Raw genomic sequence first — 24,686 nt, forward strand, 5'->3', positions numbered from 1 at the left:
TATTACTATTATTATTTGACAGTCAATTATTATTATTTGACAGTTCTGAATCCTCAACATAGAGAACAGAATTTAACAAAAGATAAATATACTACTATATAATAATTACGAATATGGCTGGGAATGACAGATGCATGAAAATGATGACTCGGCAAGCATTCAATTCTCCTCACTTGGCGGAACAAATCCATAATAGTCAAATATTATCTGACTTATCATTAAGATTCCAATCTATTAGTATCAGCTACTTGTGAATGGAACTGGAAGGCTTTCATTCAATAAAAACAAAATGGAGAAATGGACTACAATAATATGTACTTATCAGGTTTCCAAATTCACTTGCTCCTGAAAAACAATCATAACAGAAATAACCAACTTTACAAAAATGAACACAGTGCGCAAAAATAGAATTCTCAACTAATAACCAATTATCTGAATATAGCAATAACCTAAAGCAAAAAGATGTTGAAAATAAATGATTGTCAGAATAACATTTTTATTTCTTCAATTGTCTAAATATATTAGCCTGTCAATTTTTTTCAATAGCTTTGGTTTATAAATAATTTTAAAATATAAATTGTAAAATGGCTAGATTCAAAATTAAAACAAGCTTGTATCCTTATTGATACAAAAATCCAGCCAATATATGGCAATATTTTCTTTCAAAATGTAATCACGATTCCAAAAAAACACTCTACATTATTTATTTCTTTATATCCTACTATTATTTTTATATATAACTCAAGGCAGTGAACACACCTAATGTTCCTCCTCTTATCTTCCCCACAACAATTCTGTGAAGCAAGTTGGGCTAAGAGATGGTGACTCACCTAAAATCATCCAACTGGCTCTGAATTACTCAAAAGCTTTCTAAGTGTACTGGTTTGCTATAATATGAAACAAGCATGATAAAAAGTATTCAAATACAAAAGAAACGTTTTCTGAAGCAAATATGTAGTGCAAAGGTCCCCAATCTTTTGAACTGCGGACTGGTACCAGGCTATGCAAGCGGTGGGCAAGCACACAAAGCTTCTTTTGCACATGCTCAGGAGCTAGGTTATTCATGTGAAACCTCCTCCCTCCCCCACCACTGCTGCTGGTCCGTGGAGCAAGAAAGGCTGGGGACCACTGAAGTAGTGCATAATTACAGGTTTGTTTGTTTTTTAACTTGGAGGAACTAACAATAAAGAGGAAAAATACAAAACTGATAAAATATGCGTATGGTGAAATAAAATGTTGACACAAAGGAGAAAAGAATCACTGATCTGAAGACAAGCTGGTGTAGAATAATGACTTCCAGTTATCTTCTCCTGAAGCTGTTACTATATCCTAATATATTTTGGAAACATTTTTTTTCTTCATATACAGGTAGTTCTCACTTAATGATCATTCATTTGGTGACCATTCAAAATTATGTTGGGGTTGAAAGAATGGTATTTATGCCCTGTGCCTGAACTTATGTCCATTACAGTTCTCCCCCCCCCCCGTCACATGATTAAAATTTGTGTGCATGACAGCCTATCCACACTTACAATTGCAGGAGCAATTCAATTCCCTCCAACCCGCCTCCCATCCCCCCCGTCTGTCCTTTGAACCACCCTGCACAGCAGCATTCCTCTGTAATGGCAGCAGTGCTAGGATTGAAACAGAGGCCCTGAGCCTTCAGCAGTCTCATCCAGCCACCCCCAGATCTTTACTTCAACCCCAACACCATCAGTAAGGAGAGCAACCTCAAGCACCATGCCATGACTGGCCACCCCAGTGCCAAATACTCACCATGCTGCGATCCGCAGGGCCTGAGGCACCCCGCTGACCTTTACCATCTTCCTTCCATTGATGAGCCCAGTCTGACATTACATGAGACAGCCACTGGCCACAGCAGGCCTTCTTCACTCCACCATTTGTGCTGTCCTCCAAATTGTGTGTGCTGTTCTTGTGATGCCTTGGCATGACACACTCAGCAATTGCCTTACATAAAGCCAGGCTGAGGGCACCCTGACAGCAGGCTAGGAGGGGCACCTTGACAGGAAGTTGAGTTATGCAACTGGACTTTTCTTTTTTTAGTTTGAAAGGTTTATTTATTCATGTAGCTTCTTCAGTCTGAGCTGAAGCTGCTTGGATAGCAGCAAAATGTTTCAAAACAAAAAACAAAAGAGGTTCAGTTGACATGACTCAACTTCCAGACAATTCTACCTGTATGACTGAGAATCTTCATCGACATCATGAAGGTGAAAGGAAGACAGCAAAGGTCGCCCAAGGGCAGGAACATCTAAGAGTATAGAGACCTATTAGATCAGATTGCCAATGGTTGGTTGTAAGGCTACAATCAATCTGAACATTCACAACAAAAAAAATTATTTTATTTATTAATTAGGTTTGTAAGCCATCAGAATCCCTAAAGATCCCAAGTTAGCATCAAAATATGAATAGTATAACAAGAAAATATTNCAATTTACCATAATGTTCAAAATTCCTTTTTCTTACTGCTTTATAATACATACATTCAAACGCTGAATGAAAACACAAATCAACACTACACTTTTAAGTATTTCTGTATAATATAATTTACCTTGGAATAATTTTATGATTACAGGTGCACTGGAAAAATTCTGATAAAAATTTTCAGACTTTCCCAAACTGATAACGACTCAATATGTTGTAATATGTAATTCTCATTATTTGTAACCAATATGGGTTAAGACATGAAAATTACCATTGGGGTATTTTATTGTGGCTTGATCAAGCTCATAATATGGTGAAGGAACTTGCATACTAATCTGCAATCATTAGACATGAATAGAATAGAAACATAGTAATTGTACAGAAGCACATTATGTACTGTAATTGCATATATTAAGATAGGCGACAAGCATATATAATACAAAGATCCTAGAATTCCCTAAACATATTAGTTTCACAAAAACAAACAAGCAAAACAAACCCTGAGCAATCTCACAATTTTTGTCAATTTTAAAATTATTTTTGAACTGCAGCAGCATATAACCATTAAAAACTGCCTGCTAAATTAATAGATTTTCAATTATGATGTGTAACAAAAATTATTTGTTAAATATTTTTAAAAAGCTTACAAAGGCTGAAAAATGTCATAATTTTAAGATAGTAAGGTCATCTTTTAACATACTCTCCAGTTCTTAAATAAAGAAAAAATAAATCATCATCCATCTAAACTAAGGAAGTCCATGAAATATCCTGCAATTCCTATTGTCTGTGCAGTTTTGAAATAGATGGATAAATTTAAAGCCTGCTCTCCTAGAGTTGCTTTATAGGCAATTTTCTCCCAGTATCAAGGTCTGTAATTTCCATTCAGTTGCGAGTTTGCTGTTAAATTCATCATCTTTATTATAAAAATGTGTTGCGCTCTACAAGCTATTGGGGAAAATTGTAAAAAGATTTTTAAAAATTTTTAAGAACAGCATCGTTCTAATAGTGGATATATGGAGCTTAGGATTGAATTATGAAGTCTCTTGGTGATGTCTGCTTGGTTGTTTGCTTGCAAATATTTCATTACCAAACAGAGTGGATTTGATTTAAATCAAGTCGACTTAAATCACGATTTAAATCACGATTTAAATTACTAGTAAAAAGGCTTGATTTAAATCAATTCAATTTAAATCATAATTTTTTAAAGAGCAACTGTGATCTCTGTCCCGCAGCGGTTCCTCCTCTGACTCGCTGTTGACTCACCGACCGTCCCATTCACTTTAATGGGAGGACTGGTGATGCAGCAGTGACACAACAAGATGAAGGACGTGGCAGGCAGCAGGTGAATGGATGCCCGCTAACAGACGCTGCCATGATGGATCTGAAATGATAGGTGCTCTTTAAATGTAAGGACTCATTCATGCTGGTAGATAGAATCTTTAATATTATTATTTCCAAACAAAATGAAGGTTTCCTATTTAGAATGAGCTGTTAGGTTAGTAAAACAGCGATATCAGAAATGATTTTAGGTTAATAGGTTAATCATACATAATTGGAGAACTACTCAAATTATTTTATTTAATTAAAACACTTAAGAGCCTGGTACGGATGCATTTCTCTTCAAACAATCATACAGTTGTAGTGTACATAGATTTGCAAAACAATGGGATAAAGGAATATTCCTGAAATTTATTTATGATTTATCTCATGGTTACTGTGAAATTGTGTGAATTCATCAATGCAGTCCATGTTATCTCAGCTTGCAGAGCTTGGATTTATTGAGTTTACCAAAAATGTAAATATTGCAGAATGTACAGCCTCATGCTATATAACTAAGCTCCATTTCATGCTGAATAAACTAAATTATTAATGTATCTTAAATATAAAACTATCAGATTTTTACCCCAAAAGCATTTTATTAAAATAAATTTGATAAAAATAAACAAAAATCCGATTTAAATTTAAAAAATCTGATTATTTTTTTTTTTAAAAAAATATCATTATTATCCGCCATTACCCAACTAGGTAACAGCACCAGTGCTAATGAGGATGGGATTTGCCCCCTATTTATGTAAGGTAATTTGTCCTTCCAATGTTGATGGGGATATGGGATGGAGGACCATTACCTGCTTGGTCGTCTCAGCTCCAAGCCTCCATAAAGGAAGGGTCTGTCTCCTCTTGAACCCCCCTCACCTGTCTATCTCCCTGCCCATCTCTGCTCTTTTGACTGTCTGCCAATGCACTGCCACCAGTGCCCTTGCCACACAGCCATGCCCGCCACTACACCTGCCAACCATCACTGTACTGTACTGCCAACCACCACTGTAGGGCCTTATTTTGTGCTACTTCCATTTCATGCCAATGCAGCCAGGCTTCCATTCGTGTCCTCGCCAGGACTTCCTTTGGGCCCCGCCCAGGATCTCTGTTCATGCCCTGCCCAAAGTATCTTTCATGAAAGAAGCTTAGTGTGTGAAAGAAATTGTAAAAGAAGAATCCGGCTACAAGGATCCTTGGGAAGGGCACCGATAGAAACCCTAATTGCTGAGCAAATGTATTAATTATTTATGATGCCCATCTCTCTATCGAAGACTCTGGATGGCATGGAGTTAATATCTTGCCAGATATTATGAGGAAACTGTAGCTTAGGCCCAGATATTATGAGGAAACTGTGGCTTAGGCAAAAGGGTGTGAAGTGTTTTTTTTAAGTCTGGAACAGATTAACATTTGGAAAAAGCTCAGATGTACACCTCAACTCAGTGAATTATAAGAAGGAAAAGGAGGTACAGCACGCTCAAGACTTGCAAGATTCTGTTATTACAATAAATCTCAATGAAGCACTTTTATTTAGCCTTCCTGTGGAGCTGAATTCCCAGTCGGATCCATTTAATGGGGCTGGCACTTCAGGAAATGACATCACTGGAGAATCCGATTCTGAGAGAAAGCTATCAGAATAGACATCAGTGAATTTCTATAGCCTTTTAGCTTTCCTAATCCATTCACACTTCCACATACCAAGAAACTGCTTCTCCAAATCAATCACATTTCTTTCAATGAAATCACAAAATATACAAATATGTAATTGTACCATAAATAGATATGTGAGGTAGCAGAAATTGAGAAATTCTACCAAAAAACAGCACTGAGGCACTGATCATAGCAGCATGTGAAAGACCACTAAGCACCAGGTCTATAGAAGCAAAACTTCACCATACTAGACAGGATCTGTAGATTGTACAGAAAAACCTCAGAAATGATTTAATACACAGTGGCAAGGTGCAATATCCAGGTCGGAACAGCATACACAGAATGGCACAACCAAGTAACTGGTACTATATATAGGAACATGTCCATAGTGTATGGGCTACACCTAACCTTTCATAAAAGGTCATGGAGATTAACAAGAAGAAGATCCTATGGGACTTCTAGATAAAAATACTGCCCAATCAACCAGGCATCATGGTAGTAAACAAAGACCAGAAGACAATGGTGGTGATAGCTGTAGCAGTGCCAAATGACAGCAACATCAGGAAGGAGTATGAGATGCTGAAGAAGTACCAGGGACTTAAGGAGGAACTAGAGAGGATGTGGGCAGTAAAGTGGTTCCAGTGAAGGTAGGAGCACTCGAGGCTGTACCTCCTAAGCTGGGAGAATGACTCCATCATGTTGTTCACATTTCCAAAATGCATTTGAAATGTCTTTATACATTCTAGTTAATTTCTCTGGCATTATCTAGTAATACTACATAGTTTTATTAAAAAATCATCATTTTATAAAAATCTATAAAAACATTGTGAATTTCAATTGATTTAATCACATATTTAATCACATCTTTATATTTTATCATATATTCTTTAACCTGTTCTTCCCGTTTCAAATTTTAACAAAGGTTTGCATGTTTTAGCAATTACATGTTCATCATCAATATATAATTGTACTTCAAATTCTGTCGTTCTTTGCTCTATTACCATAAGTCATTTTATTAATTTTTAATCTTTCTGATAACTGTGAGAAAACAACTGACAATTATATTCTTCTACCATATTCCACTTGATGGTTTTCCAAACATTCCTGGTACGTTAATCATTTGTTTTTTCCTGTTATTTCTCTTCTACAGAATGTTCCATGTGTTGAGATCCACAGAGGTGTTTTTGGACACAACATGAGTTTTTATTTATTCCATATTCTCAATATGCCATATCTAATAAAATGATTTTTTAAAAAATGTATATTAATTTTAACTTTATAATACTTTAAATATTCATGCCATCCAAACCTTAGGTCCGTGATGGCGAACCTATGGCATGCATGCCACAGGTGGCACGCATGCCACAGGTGGCACGCAGAGCCCTCTCTGTGGGCACGCGCGCCGTTGCCCTAGTCCTAAGGCCTTCAGCTGCGTTTTATAAAACCCTTTCGCTTTAGGCCTCCGCCGTGTGCAAAATAAAAAAAAAGATTCAATCAATTCCAACTTCTCACAGGCAAAAAAAAGACCTAGCAAAGTTGGAATTGATTGAACTTTTTAGTCCCACCCAGTTTGCTGTTACCACCACAGCCACGCCCACCCAATGGGCCACACCCAGCCAATGGGCCACACCCACCCGGCACTCGACGATGCATAAGTGGGTTTTAGGTTGCCGTTTGGGCACACAGTCTCTAAAAGGTTCGCCATCACTGCCTTAGGTTGTAGTTTTCTAATTCTAAAAGTTTGTTTCTCATCAACGTCCATTCTTTAATCCAGACCAAACAATAAATTGCCTATAGTTTTACTTGATATTCTAATTTCATATTGTTGTTAACATCTTTGATTTCTGATTGTTGATATATATATATGATTCTTTCTTCTTTTATGCTTCTATTTAGTACCTCAAGAATTAAAATGAACAAGAGTGGAGACAGTGGGCATCCCTGTCCTGCCCCATTTTGAATCTCAGTTTTCTCAGTTCTTCACTTGTTTTTTCTGTGAAGTATAAATCAATCTTATCCATTTAACAAAATGACCTGCAAGATTCATGTGTTCCAGAACTCTAACAAAAAAAAATTCAATTCAAATTGTCAAATTTACTGAATTTATTGAAGATCACAGAGAATCAGAGACAAATTCTGGACCATCGGGGAAATATGTGAAGCTATTAAAAAGGCTTAAAGAGGAAAAGCACTTGATGCAGATGGGCTGCCAGCTACTTAATTTTAATGCTTTAAAGATGTTGTTCCTTTACAATAAACAAGTATTATTTTATAGAATGGAAAGATTACTGACAGCTGGGAAAAGGCTAATATAGCATTAATACCTAAAAATGCCCAAGAGCCAAGTTCAACAAGAAATTATCAACCAATATTTTTATTGAATAATAACTATAAATTGTATACAACGATATTGTCTGAAAGGTTGAAAACAATTTTACTGGACTTTATTCATGAAGGGCAGAGGCAAAATCTGATGTGCAGTAGCATAGGGAGTATTTGTCTCTGTTGAACTCACCTGTCAAAATGATGCAATTTAATTATTTACAATACAATTTATTAACTAGTCAGGGCACTAAACATTTCTAGAAAAAGTGCACTTATGTTTGACACTTCATACAGTTTACTATAAGGCTGTAAACAGCTGTTATCTACAGATACTACTTAAACTCTTGTTTCTATAACTTTTAACTGGGTGAAAGTGCATCATAGGGAAACAATCTTTGAACTAAGATACCTCAAATGGGCTAACTTACAGAATGCATCCAAAATCCTGGATCCCTATGGAATTGAAATTTTGCAAATTTTATAAAACTTTTTATGACATAAAATTATCATAAAATGGTTTATGACTTAACATAAAATGTCATAAAACATTTATTGTGCTGACTGAACTACACAGTTCAACATGGAGTATTTTCAAGGCAAATACATTTCTGAATGTATCCCAACTTTTTTACTCAAGGTAGTACATTATAGGTTCTGTCACTGTTGAAGACACTGAGGAATCTAGCAAAGAAATATCTCACAAAGGTCGTCTAGTTATGATAAAAATTAGATTCTCCTCCCTTCTTTTACACATTCACAATTTGTCACATCTGCTGCAAAGAAGCTGGGAAGGCTGAAAGAATGGGATGGGAGAAATTCTAATTGAGCTTATAGAAGTACACAAGAGACAAACATTTATAGTCTAATATCAGCAAATAGTCTAAACATAAAATACAATCCTCCATATTAATTTTTACTCTTGATTAGTAAATGGCAGAACATTAGTGACAGATTATAAATGCTTTGGGTATATGTGGCTGATTCCTATACCTCAACAAGAGGACAAGGTCAAGAAAAAAATAGTAAGTTATATTTAGTTAAATTAAGTAAATTAATTAATTGAACATAGCAACTTTGACTACAAGACTTTGGAAAACTGGACAGAGCTCTGGATCTATAAGTTATAGTGGTAGTTATTGTGGCTTATAATGAAAGCTGGCAATTCACATTTTGAAATAAAACTATAACTTTGTTTCTCGCAATAAAAATCGTATACAATTGAATCTTGATGGTCCTTACCTAAAGCTAATGCCAACCTACTTAACTACCAAAAGTTCATTCATAAAGATACTGTTTAACATTTTTAACTGTATAATAGATTGACAAATACTTTCACAGTCAGTTAAAGATTAAAGAAACAATTACAGCCATTATTTGAAATAAGTATCTATACTTTTTTTGGCATAAAAGAAACTGTCCACATTTTCAATTATCATGAGGAATATTTATTGTGACGTTACAGTATGTAAATTGTGAAGCTATAGTATGTTAAATGTAAACTGTTTAATATTACCTGTTGTTTTCATATTACTGTAGTGAAACCTGAAAAAAACTAATTGCTTTACAATTCTACAAATTGCACATATGATAGCTATTAATGAATTAATCAGCAGTTTCTGAAAGAGAATCTAGTTCTTTTGCCCCATTTTATGAAATAATATTTAAGGTATACACGAAAAATTTTTAAAAATTCAGCATTGCAGATACTAAATGGAACTAAAGTGGAACAAATTAAACGGAATAACTTTGATTTTTTTAACCACTTCCAGAAGTACAAACTAGTGTTATGTGATGACATTAAAAAATAGCAAAATCTAGTTACAGCAAAGAGATTGTGTTTTATCTGGCAGTGTTATTTCACCAGTGCTAAACTTCTACTGCCTGGGAAGATTCCTTTTCATCCTTGTCCAATTATCAAATCCAATATTCCTGATTTTGTTAGTGCAGAGTCACTTTCAGAATCTGTTACACTAAACACTACCTATATAAATTGTACCCCCAGTATTATATAAATTGTACCACCTATGTAAGTTGTACCACAAATAAACCATATAATCACAAGCAATGCTAACATATCAAGTATGTTCAAACACCAATAACATTAAATTTAATGCTAATGAACACTTGAATCCTGGAGAATTCTGGGAGTTGAAGTCCACACATCTTAAAATTGCTGAGGTTGAGAAACACTGTCCTAGAGCATGGAGAGTGGAGAGAAGGAGAGAACAATGCAGACAGGCTCAACTATTAGGGAGGAGAGCGCCCCGCCCCCCTCCACAAGGCACACCTTGAGACTGAGACTTAAGGAGACGCTGTGGGGAGGGGCATTTGTCGGGAACAAATGCTGATTTCTTGGAGTTTTGTGTGCTGTTGCTGATCTTGGAAACAACTCTCTGATCACAACTCTGTGTTGTGATTTCTGCTTGGAAACCCTGAAAGTCTGACCATTAGACTGGCTGACAAACTTGATTTGATGTTCAAAGACCTCGGATTGAATTTTGGCTTCTCTTCTGAAACTGCTCAGGCAAGCTTGTATTTCCAGACTCATTAGATTTTGGATGTATGTTTCTTTCCTTGTTATCTACGTGGCCTTGAGTAAATTACTCTTCCAATCTGTGTGTGAATTGAAACCTAAAGGAGGGTGGCTTGTTTCATACACACACTTCCCCTGTCTGAAGAGTTAAAAACTTGTGAAACTACTTGCAGCCAAAGGCTGCTGAAAGTGTATGTGTCTTACTTTGTTTTGGGGCTTGCCAGAAACGTGGGAGCATTTGGGGAAAATTTGGAGCAATTAAAGGGCGGTTTGAATTCCAGCTGACTGTATTGCCTTTATTTTATTAAAAAGTCACTGTAAAGAAATAGTAAATTTATAATTGGGACAAATAATGAATAAAGTCATCTGACATATGGAATGAGATGCCTTCCAGAGAAATGTGTGGTTCCCACAATCATGGCATTCTACCTAGCTGTTTTCTGGGGTTTGGGGATAGGGTGAATGGGTCTCCCTTGCTGGATGTGTGTGTGTGTGTACTGATTTGTCAGATGCTATCTTGTTTATATTGTATTGTATTTTTAATGTTATTTGCTTGATAAGCCTAACAGCAATTTTTAAGTTGAATAGTGACTAAATCTAATAAAACAAACTAAGAAAAAGTCAACAACTTTGAACCAGGGAAGATACTACAATTATTTACACAGCTTACTGTGTAAATATTCTATCTGTATTAAAAGTACCTTGAAACACTACTTACGATTACTTCAATTTCCTTCAACAGTTTCTTTAAAAAATTGTGCGATTTACAATCATGCCACTACAAATAGCTAGCATTGTGATCTTAATGCTTGAAAATCCCAATTTTTGTCAGGATTCAAATAAAAGATATTTAATTAAGCTAAGTTTTAAATACTAGTTTTTAAATAATTCCATTAATTTAAACAACTTTTCAATGAGTAGCATCTATTCATAAAAATAGAATTTTCTACCTAGTCTCCCAGCATTCATTTACTCTAAGCCAGGGGTGTCAAACTCCTGGCCTGCAGGCCGGTTGCATCATATGGAGGCCGCATCCACCCCAGCTCTGGCAATGCAAAAAAAAGGTATGATATGTCACGACAGATCACGTGACGTGGCGAGTTTGACACCCATGCTCTAAGCAAACAGAAATTTAACTTATTAAAAATACTGAATATATTTTCCAAGATTTTGTTTTTGGCCAGTTGAAATGCCACAGCTAACATTTTAAATGATCATATTGGTTATAATTTAATCTGCTAACTTTAATCCACAAAGAAATTAAATGTTTTTCACCAGTATTCTTTAGGGGGGATTTATTTTCTTCTAATACAAGATAAGGAACCCTGGTGGTACAGTGATTAAAATGCAGAATTGCAAGCCAACTCTGCTCACAGCCAGGAGTTTGATCCTGATGGGGCTCAAGGTTGTCTCAGACTTCCATCCTTCCGAGGTCGGTAAAATGAGGACCCAGATTATTGAGAATATGCCGACATTGTAAATCACTCAAGAGTGTGCTGTAAAGCACTATGGAGCGGGTATATAAGTCTAAGTGCTATTGCTATAAGTCAGTGATGGCGAACCTTTTAGAGACTGAGTGCCCAAACTGCAACCCAAAACTCACTTATGCATCGTTGAGTGCTGGGTGGGTGTGGCCCATTGGGTGGGCATGGCTGCGGTGGTAATGGCAGACTGGGTGGGACTAAAAAGTTCAATCAATTCCAACTTTGCAAGATCTTTTTTTTTCCTGCGAGAAGTTGAAATTGACTGATTGAACCTTTTTTTTTTGTACACGGCGGCGGAGGCCTAAAGCGAAAAGGTTTTATAAAACCCAGCTGAAGGCCTAGGACTGGGGTGACGGCGCGCGTGCACAGAGAGGGCTCTGAGTGCCGCCTCTGGCACACATGCCATAGGCTCGCCACCACTGCTATAAGTGTTTGAAATGCCAGAACGTATGATTGCAACCAAATTCAGTCACGTGTAAGTTAAAGAGACAATTACATTTTAATTTTTATTTGTTCATCCTTGCCTATAAATAAAATCTGTTGTTTCTGCTACTGAACATACTCTCTCTTGCAGAGTAACAATTGCTTTCAGCTCAATTTTTTTTAAATTGAAAAAAAATAGTGAAATTTAAAAGTTCTGTTATAATATTATTTGTAAAACGTAGTGACATGCTATCATTGTTTATTATTTTTATACATTATTTTTATACATTAAAGGAAAATTGTTAGGAGTTTGAGTCCATATAGCTTTCTTCCTGACATTACAAATTGAGATGCTCAAATGTTAATTAACATTGATTTGTATCGATTACCTACTGTGGGACAAGCACGTGGGAACATACTGGATTAAGAGATTTCCTCTAGATTAGAAAGGATTGCTAACTCCTAGCCTTGATAATTATAAACTGAAAAACAAAGACTGTTATGGTATGGCTAGCATTTTCTATGGCATACAAATACTTCACAACTGATGACTGCAACTTTACAATACATTGCTGAATTGCAAGAAATTGGGTAGATACAGCTTCCATATCATTAGAAATATCTGGGGATATATAAAGATAATTTAAGAATGACTTCAATATATACCATCATGTTGGAGATATGCTCCTCACATGACCACCGACCCTGGAACAAAAAGGCATTTCAAATTAAACTGAGAAAACCATGATTCTGAGCTATTACGGAAATGTAGAATGTATATGCAATATAAAATATACTTTAAATTAGAAACTAATTCCTGAGATTCCCAAATTAGGACCAGTTTTTTTTAATATAATCAACTAAATAATAAACCCCATTAATTTCCTAAGTTATTCTTTTGTAACTGGAATGCTATCCACATGTGTAATTAAAATAGAACAGAGACAGTTAAACTTCTTCTGGTAAGAAGTTTAATTACTCGCTATTAAAGTTATAATAATTTCAGCCTTCCATTGAACAATACAAAGTGGTTTAATTTGTACTAATATGTTTGGCCCAACAGGAAGAACCCCTAACTGACTTTGGCTTATCTTGAAAAGCTAAGCATTTTGGATGGAGACCATCATGGAATCCCAGGGCTGTATACTATACAAGAATTTTTTTTTAAAAGCCAGACACCTTTGGCAGGATACTTTTGTAGTTACCAAACAGAATAGATAAGTAAGAGGTAGATTACTACAAAGAATCAAACTCAAGAAAGTATTTAATTGTTTTGCAGTTTCCAAATAATGGTACACAAACCAAAAACAGGATTTCCATTAACAAGTATCCAATACAGTGTAATATCTAAATTGGGCTTTTGTGATTCCAACATGTTCCAAAGTAGTGTACCTATAAAGAAGATTCAATTTAATGATTTAAACTATAATTTATTCATTTTAGGATCATACATAATTCTAGGGTCTAGTAAATGACATTCTTCTCATTTGAGGGGCTGCCACAAAGAAGAGGACATCAAACTATTCTCCAAAGCACCAGAGGGCAAGACAAGAAACAATGGTTGGAAACTGACCAAAGAGAGAAGCAACCTGGAATTAAGGAGAAACCTCCTAACAGTGAGGACAATTAACCAGTGGAATAGCTTGCCTTCAGAAATCATGGGCGCTCCATCACTGGAAGTTTTTAAGAAGAGACTAGAGACAATCACTTGTCTGAAATGGTATAGGTTCTCCTGCTTGATCAGGGGGTTGGACCAGAAGACCTCCAAGTCCCTTCCAGCTCTATTTCTATTTCTATTCTATATTCTACTCTACTCTACTCTATTGATATAAAGGTGAAGGTTTCCCCTGTCCAATCGTTTCTGATTCTAGGGGGCAGTGCTCATCTCCATGTCTTAGCCAAGAGAACCAGCATTGTCCGAAGACATTTCCATGGTCATATGGCCAACATGACTATTTCCAAGGTGCATTGAACACTGTTACCTTCCCACTGAAGTGATCCCTATTTATCTACTCACATTTGCATGCTCCCAGACAGCTAGGTGGTGAGGATCCGGGGCATACAACGTGAGCTCATCCCATCGTGCAGCACTCGGGTCTCAAACCCAAGCATCTTTAACCATCTTTGAGCCATTGAGCCTCTCATTTGATATAACCTGATTATATATTTGCAGTATGCAAATAAACATACAGCTAATTTTTAAAAAATATATATATAACAGGTAAGCAATTATTTTATCAGAATATTGTCCAGCTTTTAATTGCAAAAATGTTATCTAAGTTATCAGATAAGCAGATACATATTTGACCATTAGGCATTGAACAACCCCGAGTATATACTTGGAAAGATATTTTTGCTGTGATATATATGGTTATATAATAGAACAACAATCACCAAGTCTTAATGATTGTACTCCAGCAGCTCGAATTCTGTTGAGTTTGCATTTTTTCTAACGAAATCAGTTACCAGATCTACTATCTTGTTCTCATATCACATTAGCAGCTACCAAAAAATGCAATAATAAAACAATATTAGAGGTTTACCTCTTTGTTAGCTTCATTATTTTTTTAAAAAAAATGCTAAAAGAGTTTTAAAATCTAATTTAAAAAGACATCTGATTTTCATTATTTTTAATAATCAATTTTTACCCATGCTATCAAGTTCAATATGCTAAAACATAACTACTACTTTGGGCTTAGCATGTTATCTGAACTTAATCATTGTAGGAGCCGTGATGGTGCAGTGGTTAAAATGCAGTATTGTAGGCTAACTCTGCCCACAGCCATGAGTTTGATCCTGATTGGCTCAAGGTTGACTCAGCCTCCCATCCTTCAGAGGTTGGTAAAATGAGGATCCAGATTGTTGGAGTCAATATGTTGACTCTTTAAACTGCTCAGAGAGTGCTGTAACGTCTAAGTGCTATTGAGCTTTAAGACCAATGTTATAGCTTAGTGCTTTGGGTATTCCCTACCAGTTGCTATTTAACACAAAATATTAAGCAAATCTTATCATAGCTCAATATATGAATTCAACTTAAATAAACAGATTTCTCTATAGTATTTAATTCCAGTTTATTATACAAAATGTTTACATATATAGTAAGTCTGCAAAAAGGTATGGGAATTTATTCAATAATGCCCTCGAAACACATTTTTTACAACATGCTGCACATACTCCAAAATCAATTAAGATGCCATAGGAAAACTTCTCAAATATATCCGGGTGATATATAATGAGCTGTGATAAGGTGGGAAAACCCCCCGAAAAGTGTCTCTTCCTCTTTTTCTGCAATAAGTTTTCCAATCTAACCTTTATTAGATTCTATTCATATGCATTTTTATCCCCAAATCTATTTTGATTGAAATTGGAACTAATAAATATCTATGCCCAAAGATTAACCTGTGTACTTTTTATTATTTAGAATCTTTCAATTGATATACACATTTTCACTTGTAGCAGAAGTTATAATGCTACAACTATCTGAATTATGACCTTACTCAAATCCTATGCAGATTCAGAATGAAAAAATGATAAACCTCTCTTGTTCTAATTATATACGCCAAAGTTCACCCTAGCATTATCATTAAATCTGGAGATACTCAAGTAGTAGTCAAGGTATTGGACTGGCATCAGGGAGATCCTAGTTTTATATCTCCTTTATCCACAGAAATTCAGTACATAACTTTGAGCCAATCATTCTGTAATTCAACTTAATCCAGAGTTGTCATGATAGAAGGAAATCAGATGAGGGAGTATTATGTATTCAGCTTCCAAAAAAATGGGATTAAAAATAATAACATTATTACCAAACTATGTAAATCTGTAGACAAATATAAAAAATGTTTTCAAGCCTCTAATTCTTCTCTCAGAAGAGAGGCTAATTCATTATTTAAATTTCTTGGTAACAAGATTCACAGAATCAGAATTAAACTATTGTGCTTAACAGTTACAGATGTAGTTGAATTTTAAAAAGCTTTAACTATTAATGTTTTACTTGGATATCCCTAGTTATTCACTTTTTAACTACATGTTTTCTTAGAAATGCGTAACTAACCTCATGGAAACTTACTCCCAAATAATTCCTATATAAGAGTGCAACACAAGCAACCATTCACCAATGATCCTTCTCAGCCTAATCTACCTCGGAGTTTTGCTAGAATTCTGGATAAAGTGGAAAAGGAGCCATGTGCCTTGCATTGCCTTGAGTTCTTTGAGGATAAACACATATTAAGTTCTGTTCAAATTCAGAACTGGCAAAGAAAGATTTCTTTTTTCTTCTACATCAGGCTGCTTTATATAATTTAAAACATAACAAATTGACTTCCATTTCTATACAACACATAAAGAATAAATATGCAATCGGAAATGCAGACTATTAAATTTACAGGAGGCTATTAGAAAAATGCAGCTAAGACTTTGTAAAGTTACCTTTTTATTCCCATAAGAACAATGTAATAAAAATTCTGGAAGCTATTCGAAAAACTATCTAAAAAGGATAAACAAATAGACATTTTTCACATTACATAGGCTGGGCAATTCTGGGGAGAGGTCTGCATGCTTCACAAGAATATTCTGATTTGTTTTCTTTTTTTAATTCCTCTCTGAGGGCTAAATAAACCAACAATTATGATTCTAGATGAAAAAGATTTAAGAATAAACATTGCTTCTTTCACATACTGTTTACAATATTTAACTACATTGAAGTACAAATTCACTATTTAAAATCTAACAATTTCAAAAATTATGCATAGTATTTTAAATTTCCAGTAGTTCAGGAAAGACACACAGCACAGAATAATGTACTTAGTTACTTCATACATTATATTTAACAATACGCTGTTATAGTGGTATTCACAGCAATATCTATATCAAAATACAATGGGTAGAAACCAAATAGATATTTTAAGCATGAAACGCTCGACAATGCCCAGTGAGATCTTTTATCCTAACAATTTCTTTTTCCCAGCTTATTATCATATTTTAAACAAAAAAGGTTAAGATCACAGTTGAGTCAACTCCTAGTGATTAAATAGATGCAACTATGTAATTTTCTTGGCAACAGCACAGAACTGGTTTGATATTGCCTTCTTCCAGAATGTGTTTAATTTCTTAGTTTATAATCTTGGTATCCTTCTTAATCTTTCATCCAACTAGTAAGTAATTTCAATGATACTTAATGCCTCAATGATCGTTAACTTCCTCCCCTTGTAAGTCATAAGAAACTAAGATGCTTTTGGAAAAAGTCTTTTCTTTCCATTGGGTGGCATGGTAGATTACTGTTCAGTTTAGATTCCCCCCAAAACAGATACAACTCTGAATCTCAGCCAAAATCTAGCCAACTGTGCTTTAAAAATTAAAGAGCTTAGTGTGACAAATTATTTATTCAGTTGTTTCCTCATAAAAATTATCTTCTATTGTTTCTTCCTTCCCTGATATTGTATATACTAAAACCTAAGGGTAAGACGTAAAGGTTCTATTTATATTTTCTTAGGTAACAAACTTATCAAATGATTGGTATATCAAATCAGGAACAATAATTTTATATTCATCTTAAATTCATAATGACAATATTTTCAAAAATCCTTATAAGAAAATAATTAAGTATTCATATGATAAACTAATCTAACCATGTTTTTGCTATAGCATATTATTATATCTGATGTTAAGCTATTAAAAAAATAAAACATTATTATATAGTGAGAACTTTAAGATAGTATTTTGTATCTTAAAGTTGGAAACAATAATATGAATGAGCCATTGACTCACAAATCTTGAATTTGAAATGCAAGAACATAGTTTACAGTAAACTATATTAATTTAAAATGCATTACCATTACTGTCATAAGCTTATATATTCTAAATTACCAGGAACTTATTAAAAAAAGAAACCATTTTATTCACTTTCAACCAAAAATGCCATAAAATCATTAAACATGTTTTTAATAGTTCTATCATAAGTAGCTACCAACTTTATCAGAAACTATGAAATGGCTTATTCTGATTTAGTCAATACACAATTTGGGTTTAATGAAGCTATTTTCAAATTATATATCACTTCAGTATCTTTCCAAATACTGATTTTAGCTTTAAAATTTATGTCCCTGAAGCCTCTGTAAACCCAAGTTATTATATACAACATTATAGTGAATAGAGACTACCAAAACCTTCCACTATTATTAAACCAACCCTGGAAATAATTTGCTGTTGTGCAGGTCATATCTAGGTACTACATCCAAATAAATAAAATTTACTAGTATACATAAAGAAAAAAATCATATCCCCGCACATCAATTACCTATATGGATTTTCTAATAATTCTGTATTTTATAAATACATATTTAGTGGTCATAAGTTTAAAACTTAACATAAAATCTGTACAGAAACATATTTAATTGGGCACTGCAACTTTCAAATGAAATCTTACCCATTGTATCTTACATGTAATACAGTTATGTTTCTACAGAACTCTTCACAAATGTAATTGCCTTAACTAGACATATTGTTTCTCTCATTTAACAATTCTACTAAAGAAATGATGTCACTTGGGAAATCAGTAGGATTGTTTCTTGAATGCAGTATTGAAAAGTAAAATAAATGCCTTAAATGGAAGAAAATACTTATTTCCAGAATGCTTGTATATAGCTGGCAAATTCTCTTATGCAGTAAATTGAACCAATATACAAATATAAATATATTAAATAATATAAAATATAAACATATAATAGGAGACAATTTCAAGAAAAAAAAATGCTAAGGAAATCTTGTAAATTTCTTTTCACTGGCAATATATTAGATCATACTTAAATACTATTAGCATACAATGTAATATTAGCAATGAGGAAAGTTTCAGTAATAGAATGAAACATAATAAATGTTAACTCTTGTATGCTGTTCTTAAATATATTTTCACTGGAATTTCTAGTTGTTACCTACTGACTTACCTAGTTGTTTTATGATAATTATAAAATTAAAAATTCTAATTAAACGATCTCAAAATCAGTAACATATTACCTAATTTAATATTAGCACTTTCAGGAATTATTAAAAATGGCTGCCTATAGCTACTACTCATTTACATTGTAGAATTCACATACTGTAAAAGTGCTGAGAAATCTAGAACGTTTTGGAAACTTGAGCCTCTATCAATATTTCATTTAAAACTGAATTAATTCCAGTTTAATAGAAATAGGCTGAAAATAAGACTGCATGAATTCATACATGCAGTAGATCTGTAATAATGTGATACCAATATACTTGGTTTGGAAATTGGGCTGTTGGACCAAATTGAAAAATTATTTGCCGCAACATGTCATTTTGATTGCTTAGTCCTTGTCAAATGTATATATCAGATACTCAAGGTAGTAACACTTTTTCTTTTGCATATTATGTCATTTAATTATGATTCATTCACAATAAAAATTCATGGGTACATTTTTTCAGACTAATTTTAAATAATTTATAATGTGAAATGTTAGCTAAGAATACACACAACAGCCATAGAATAAAAAATCCTATTTCTTAGATGGGAAGGGTTTTTTATTACACTTTATTTATCATTAGTTATCAGTGCGAGTGAGTGTAGTAATAAAGATTAAGCTAAACAAATACTACAGGTCAAGAGGACACATTTAAATTACAATTTATGAAAAATAAACATTCATTACACACACTTCAAGGATGGAGAGAAATTTGTAAATTTAGCAGTTTTTTGCTAAAGATTTTTCTGGAAAAAAAACCTCGGAAAACCAATTAAGACAAAGTGGGTTTTTTTAAAAAAAATATGTAAGAATATCATACACATGAAGCTTTCTTCTGTCAGTTGCCAAGAAAGATTTGGATCATTGACTGGAACTTAATATTCAGTTTACAGATATTTATTACAGAAGAACACAAGAAAAAAGAAACCAACAGATTTCTCTTTTCAAAAATGAAAAGGTTTTAGTTTTAAAATATGCTTTTAATAATTTTAAGATACAACTGATGGAATTATATCTTCAAACTCAGAAAAACTCCTCCTCTTCTTTCTATAGGCTACTGTAAACCAATAGAAAATGCTCCATTTTTAAAAATCTTTCCTATTAGATATATTTATCCATTTATAGAAATAGCAGGAGAGTATTTTAAACAATGAAAGTATTATTTTCCCTTTCTTTACTTTTGAATATAAAAAGGTGCATAACAGAAAATGTTTATACTCCTTCAAAAGTACATCCATTCATATACAAGGATTTGGAATTATGAAAAATATCCAATTTTTTCAATAACTATAACAGGATTTCATTAAAATGTTATGTTTTTTCATTTTAAACTTGAAATAAGTTAACTAAATATTGATAATTTACTGTAAATACTGTAAATAAATAGTATTAAGTGAAAAGTATAGAATAGGTAAATTTTGTATTTACTTTCTCCCTGCTTGTTCACAGAAGCATTATATTACTAAGGCCTTTAGCTTTTAAAAAAATGTAATCTTCAAAAAAAACCTCCACCATTAAAGATCTCTTAAGCAAAAATGTTATTCCTGTAAAACAAGTTATTTGCAAGCACTATTGGATAACAGAATATGTATTTTTCCTAACATCTTCCAATTGTATAAACTTTTTGCATTATTTTATGTGAAAGGAATATCACTAACCCAAGCAACAAAAAATCAAAGTAAATATGTGAATATTCTTGTGTTTTAAACTTAATTTCTTATGTCTTAAATACAACACAAGTACACTGATTTTGATATTAATGTTTAAAACCATCTTAATCTTTTTTCCAGAAAGAACTGGCGCCCCTTAGCGTTCACCTCTTAAAACATTTAAATCATTCACTTATTTGCATAGGACATTTTTTTTAACATTCCAGAAAGTTTTCAACATTTGCAGTTCTTCCACCCAGAAGCCAATGCAAACAGAGGAAAACAGGATTTAAAGGGCTACTAAAAAAAAAGAGAGAGAGAGAACAGCAGTACAGGAAAAAACGTATATAATATTGGGACAAGTAGTTTGACTTTTGAATTATTAGTTTTTTCCAGTTCTTTTTTGGGACTTGCGAAAAAACTGACAATTCAAAGCCTTCAATGCTTCAAGAGCATTCAAAAGATTCAGTGACTTAATACATTCTTGAAATAGTCACACCAAAAATATTCTCATGGGCTCTTCTTACAGAATCTTTAGAGTTCTATTCTCCTATGATGATTCCAGAAATTTTTAGTCGTTGTTAGAGCTGTGATAGTTATTTTTAAAAAGGAATTTATACTAAACTATTCCCATGTTTATACTCAGAAACATTTTTACTTGATATCCAGGGTATGTTATTAATTTTCATCTAAACTAAAATTAGCCAAATGCAAACCTAATCAACTGCTATTTGAACAATATCCTTCCAAAGGAACCCAAATATGTCACATTTCAGTTACAGCTATGAATATGCTTCTCCAACAGTGAAGATTAAACCATCTCAAAGGGAACCTGAAAAGCACTAATTCTGTCTAATTCACAAATGATGAGGAAACCAAGTTTCACCTATCTTCTTAAAATATGAAAGTTTCAAGATGTTTTAGAAGTGGATTTTGACGGAATTTTATTCTGAACATACGTTCAAAACTTTTATATTTAAGGTATATTTTATGACATTTCTAACTGAATTCTCAAACCAAATAATTTGTTTAAAATTTGCAACATTTGAAATTACTTATTTTGCGGAAACCTAAATCTGCAGAAACTTCGGTCTGCAAACTTACTTACTTGCCCCAACCTTGCACCTTCTCTTGGAATTCAACTACAGACAGGAGATCGAGATTACGCACACGGCCTAAAACTACCAACGGTTATTCAGAGACTCCAAAAATACTTTTCGCGTTGACTTTTGATAGTCAAATCGAGAATCACCCAGTATGTCCTTCACGGTAGAAGCTAATAAAGTTCGTAATATTTATTCGCAGACATAATACTTTTGTCTTTTTAGGCCGACAACCATCCCAATATTGAATAAAATAACTGAGTCCCTCAAGTTTCTCCCGTTTTTTTCACATTCCTCCGCCCAACCTCAAAATAAAAATCAGCCATGTACAGTTTAGGCTGAAAGACTAAGTTGCTTAAAAGTATTTCATAAACATACCATCGGGCCTACTGTGCCTTTCATACTTTCAATGAAGATTTAAGAACTGAAAATGCTATAATCCTATTAAAAAAAAAACTTTCTCCTCTCCCAACTTTTTTCTTCTACAAAATATAATTTTATATACTAAGTTTGCCGATTAAAAAGTATCTACACAGAAATTAAGATAAGGTAGAGAGTTCATAGTTCCCTAAAGGCCAAAACTTCTGCGTGTAGACTTCCCGCTTCTCTTTGTTTATGGGCAAAAGAGGCGAAGCCAAAAGACGCCATTGAGGGGGCGCAAAGCCTCGTCCGCCCCCATTTGCAGGATAGGAATGGGAAGGGCAAAGCGGATCTATGTCGCGGAGAGGCCCAAAGTGTCGGGGCAGGGGCACCATTATCCCCCTTACCCTCAGACCTACAAAAAAGAGTTAGTTCTGGGGTTTTCGTTTGACTTCTTGTAATTGCGTTTTACCTTCGTCCAGCAGCCTCTCGAGGTGGTTGAATATCCCGCAGAAGTTAGGGAGGCTGCTCATGAGCTTCTTGTCGTTCATCAACTGCATCAGGTAATCGGGGCTCGGCTTGGGCTTCTCCTTCGTTTCCATTTCCCCAACCATATTCCAAACAGAGAGCGAGCGAGCGCCCGCACCAGTACTCACCCAACCACCGCACTGGGTGTACGCCAGGCGGGGAAGAAACGGGGTGTGTATTGTGGGCTGAGGGGGGGAGAGGCCTCTTCCCCCCCTAGGAAAACAGGAGAGCGGAAAAAAGGGGTCTCGTCAACGAAGAAGCCACAACCACGCCGCGGCGGGTCTCGGACGACGGAGGAAAATAAAAGGGGGGAACTCGATGACCGCCACTCCAAACCCTCCTCGGCCGCTGCCACCACGGAGGGTTGCGCCCTAGTCGTCTTCCACCCCGATTGTACAGTGATCCTCCTCCACCACCGCTGCTGCTTCCTGTCGCCGCTCCCACTGGATGCCTTTCTCCAAAGCGGCGCAGTCTTCGGTAGTTCCCCCTCCTCTCCCTCGCCGCACACGCAGACGTTGGTCGCGGCTCCCTTTTCTCGGCGCTGCTGCCCCCTGGTCTGTCTCCGCGGCAGGGAGGCAGGCAAAGGGGCGGCGGACTTGGCCGTTTCCCGAGGAGTCCTCGCGGCTGCTACCACCGCCGCCGCCGCCGCGTATTGTAAGGCTGTTCCCGGCCACCGGCGGTGCTTCCGTTGTTGTTGTTCCCACCGCTGCTGCTGCTGGCAGTTCCGCCTCGTCTCCCGCGCCGCCTTGCCTCCCTCCCCTCCCGCTTCTGCCGTTTGCTTGAGGCTGACGACTCTCAGCCCCGCCGCTGCCGACGCCGTGGTGCCTTCTCCTCCTCCTCCTCCTGCCTCCTCCTCTTCAGTTCGCTCTGGAGTTCGCTTCAGTTCAGGCGGCGCTGGCAGCGGCGGCAGCAAGCAACGACGGCGGGGAGGGGAGGGAACAGAGGGGCAGGGAGGGGGCAGCGGAGGAGCAGAGGCGGGGCGGCCGTTAATCAGCGACGGCAACGGTAGCGGCGGCAGAGGCGCCACTTGGCAGATCCACTCCGCCCCGCCCCTCCAGCTTGCCTGTGAGCGACTGGGGACTCGGTTGACGGCCGGCGGTGAGCGGAAGGGAGCGCGCCCCTCACACCCACACCCGTGTGATATGCCTGGGCTTTGGAGTGACGGGGCGCGCTACAGCGCGCCTCCGAGAGCTCGCGCCGCTGCCTCGTACTACTTTTACGCGCGAGGTGGTTGCGCGCGTGCGCGTGATCCCTCCTTTCCCCTCCCCGCTTGCCGCCCTACCGATTTTTTTTTTTGTTGTTTTGTACAGAAATCCCGTACGCGACCGCACGGGAAAGAAACTGAACAAACTCTGGCTACTTCACAGATCCGGTGTTGGGGCGGGGCTCGGTCACGTGGTGCTAGCGGGAGGGGGTGGAAGAGCCCTGATCTGGTTGCGCTGCCTCTGAGGCGCAAGCGCGCCGCGTTTTTCTGCCACCCGCGATTCGCACGAGGGTGCGCGCCCGCGCGCGCTTTCAATTGTGTAGCGCCCTTTATTGAGGTTTAGGATTGAAATGGGAGAGGCGGGGTTGAAGTGAGTATTGTGCGCTTGCGCGAGAGGGAAGGAGACAGACGAAGGGGGTCGGGGGGGGTGCACCAAGAAGGGGGGTGATGTTCGTCTGTGTCGAGTAGCGGCCGCGAAGGCAGGGAAAGCGCGGCTATTAAGCAAGGCACCTTCTCCGCGGCGAACAGCACTGGAAGCGGAGAAGCCGAAGCGCTTCCCCGTGCAAAGTTTAGCTCACCCGTTCACTTAGGTATCTTCCGACCGCACGCGGGGTGCCCCCCCCCCACGTCCCAGCGCGTACGGTGGGAAGTCAATGCTTTTACATTGTGGATGGTGGTCCGGACTTCTGGCGAT

General features: G+C 36.3%; 1 protein-coding gene across 2 annotated transcripts in view; it reads right to left on the reverse strand.

Annotated features, from left to right (window-relative positions):
• QKI (QKI, KH domain containing RNA binding) overlaps nt 1-23,234 on the reverse strand; it is a 108,644-nt gene extending 85,410 nt beyond the window's left edge. The window contains exon 1 of one of the 2 annotated variants that reach the window (XM_015814578.1): nt 22,733-23,234. In XM_015814578.1, coding sequence (XP_015670064.1) covers nt 22,733-22,874 — 142 coding nt within the window. In that variant the 5' untranslated portion in view covers nt 22,875-23,234. The remainder of the gene's footprint in view (nt 1-22,732) is intronic. The other variant, XM_015814587.1, reaches the window with a different exon arrangement.
• Nucleotides 23,235-24,686: the final 1,452 nt, after the last annotated feature.

Source organism: Protobothrops mucrosquamatus, unplaced genomic scaffold (genome assembly GCF_001527695.2).
Source record: "Protobothrops mucrosquamatus isolate PMUCROS unplaced genomic scaffold, P.Mucros_1.0 scaffold_89, whole genome shotgun sequence".
NCBI lineage: Eukaryota > Metazoa > Chordata > Lepidosauria > Squamata > Viperidae > Protobothrops > Protobothrops mucrosquamatus.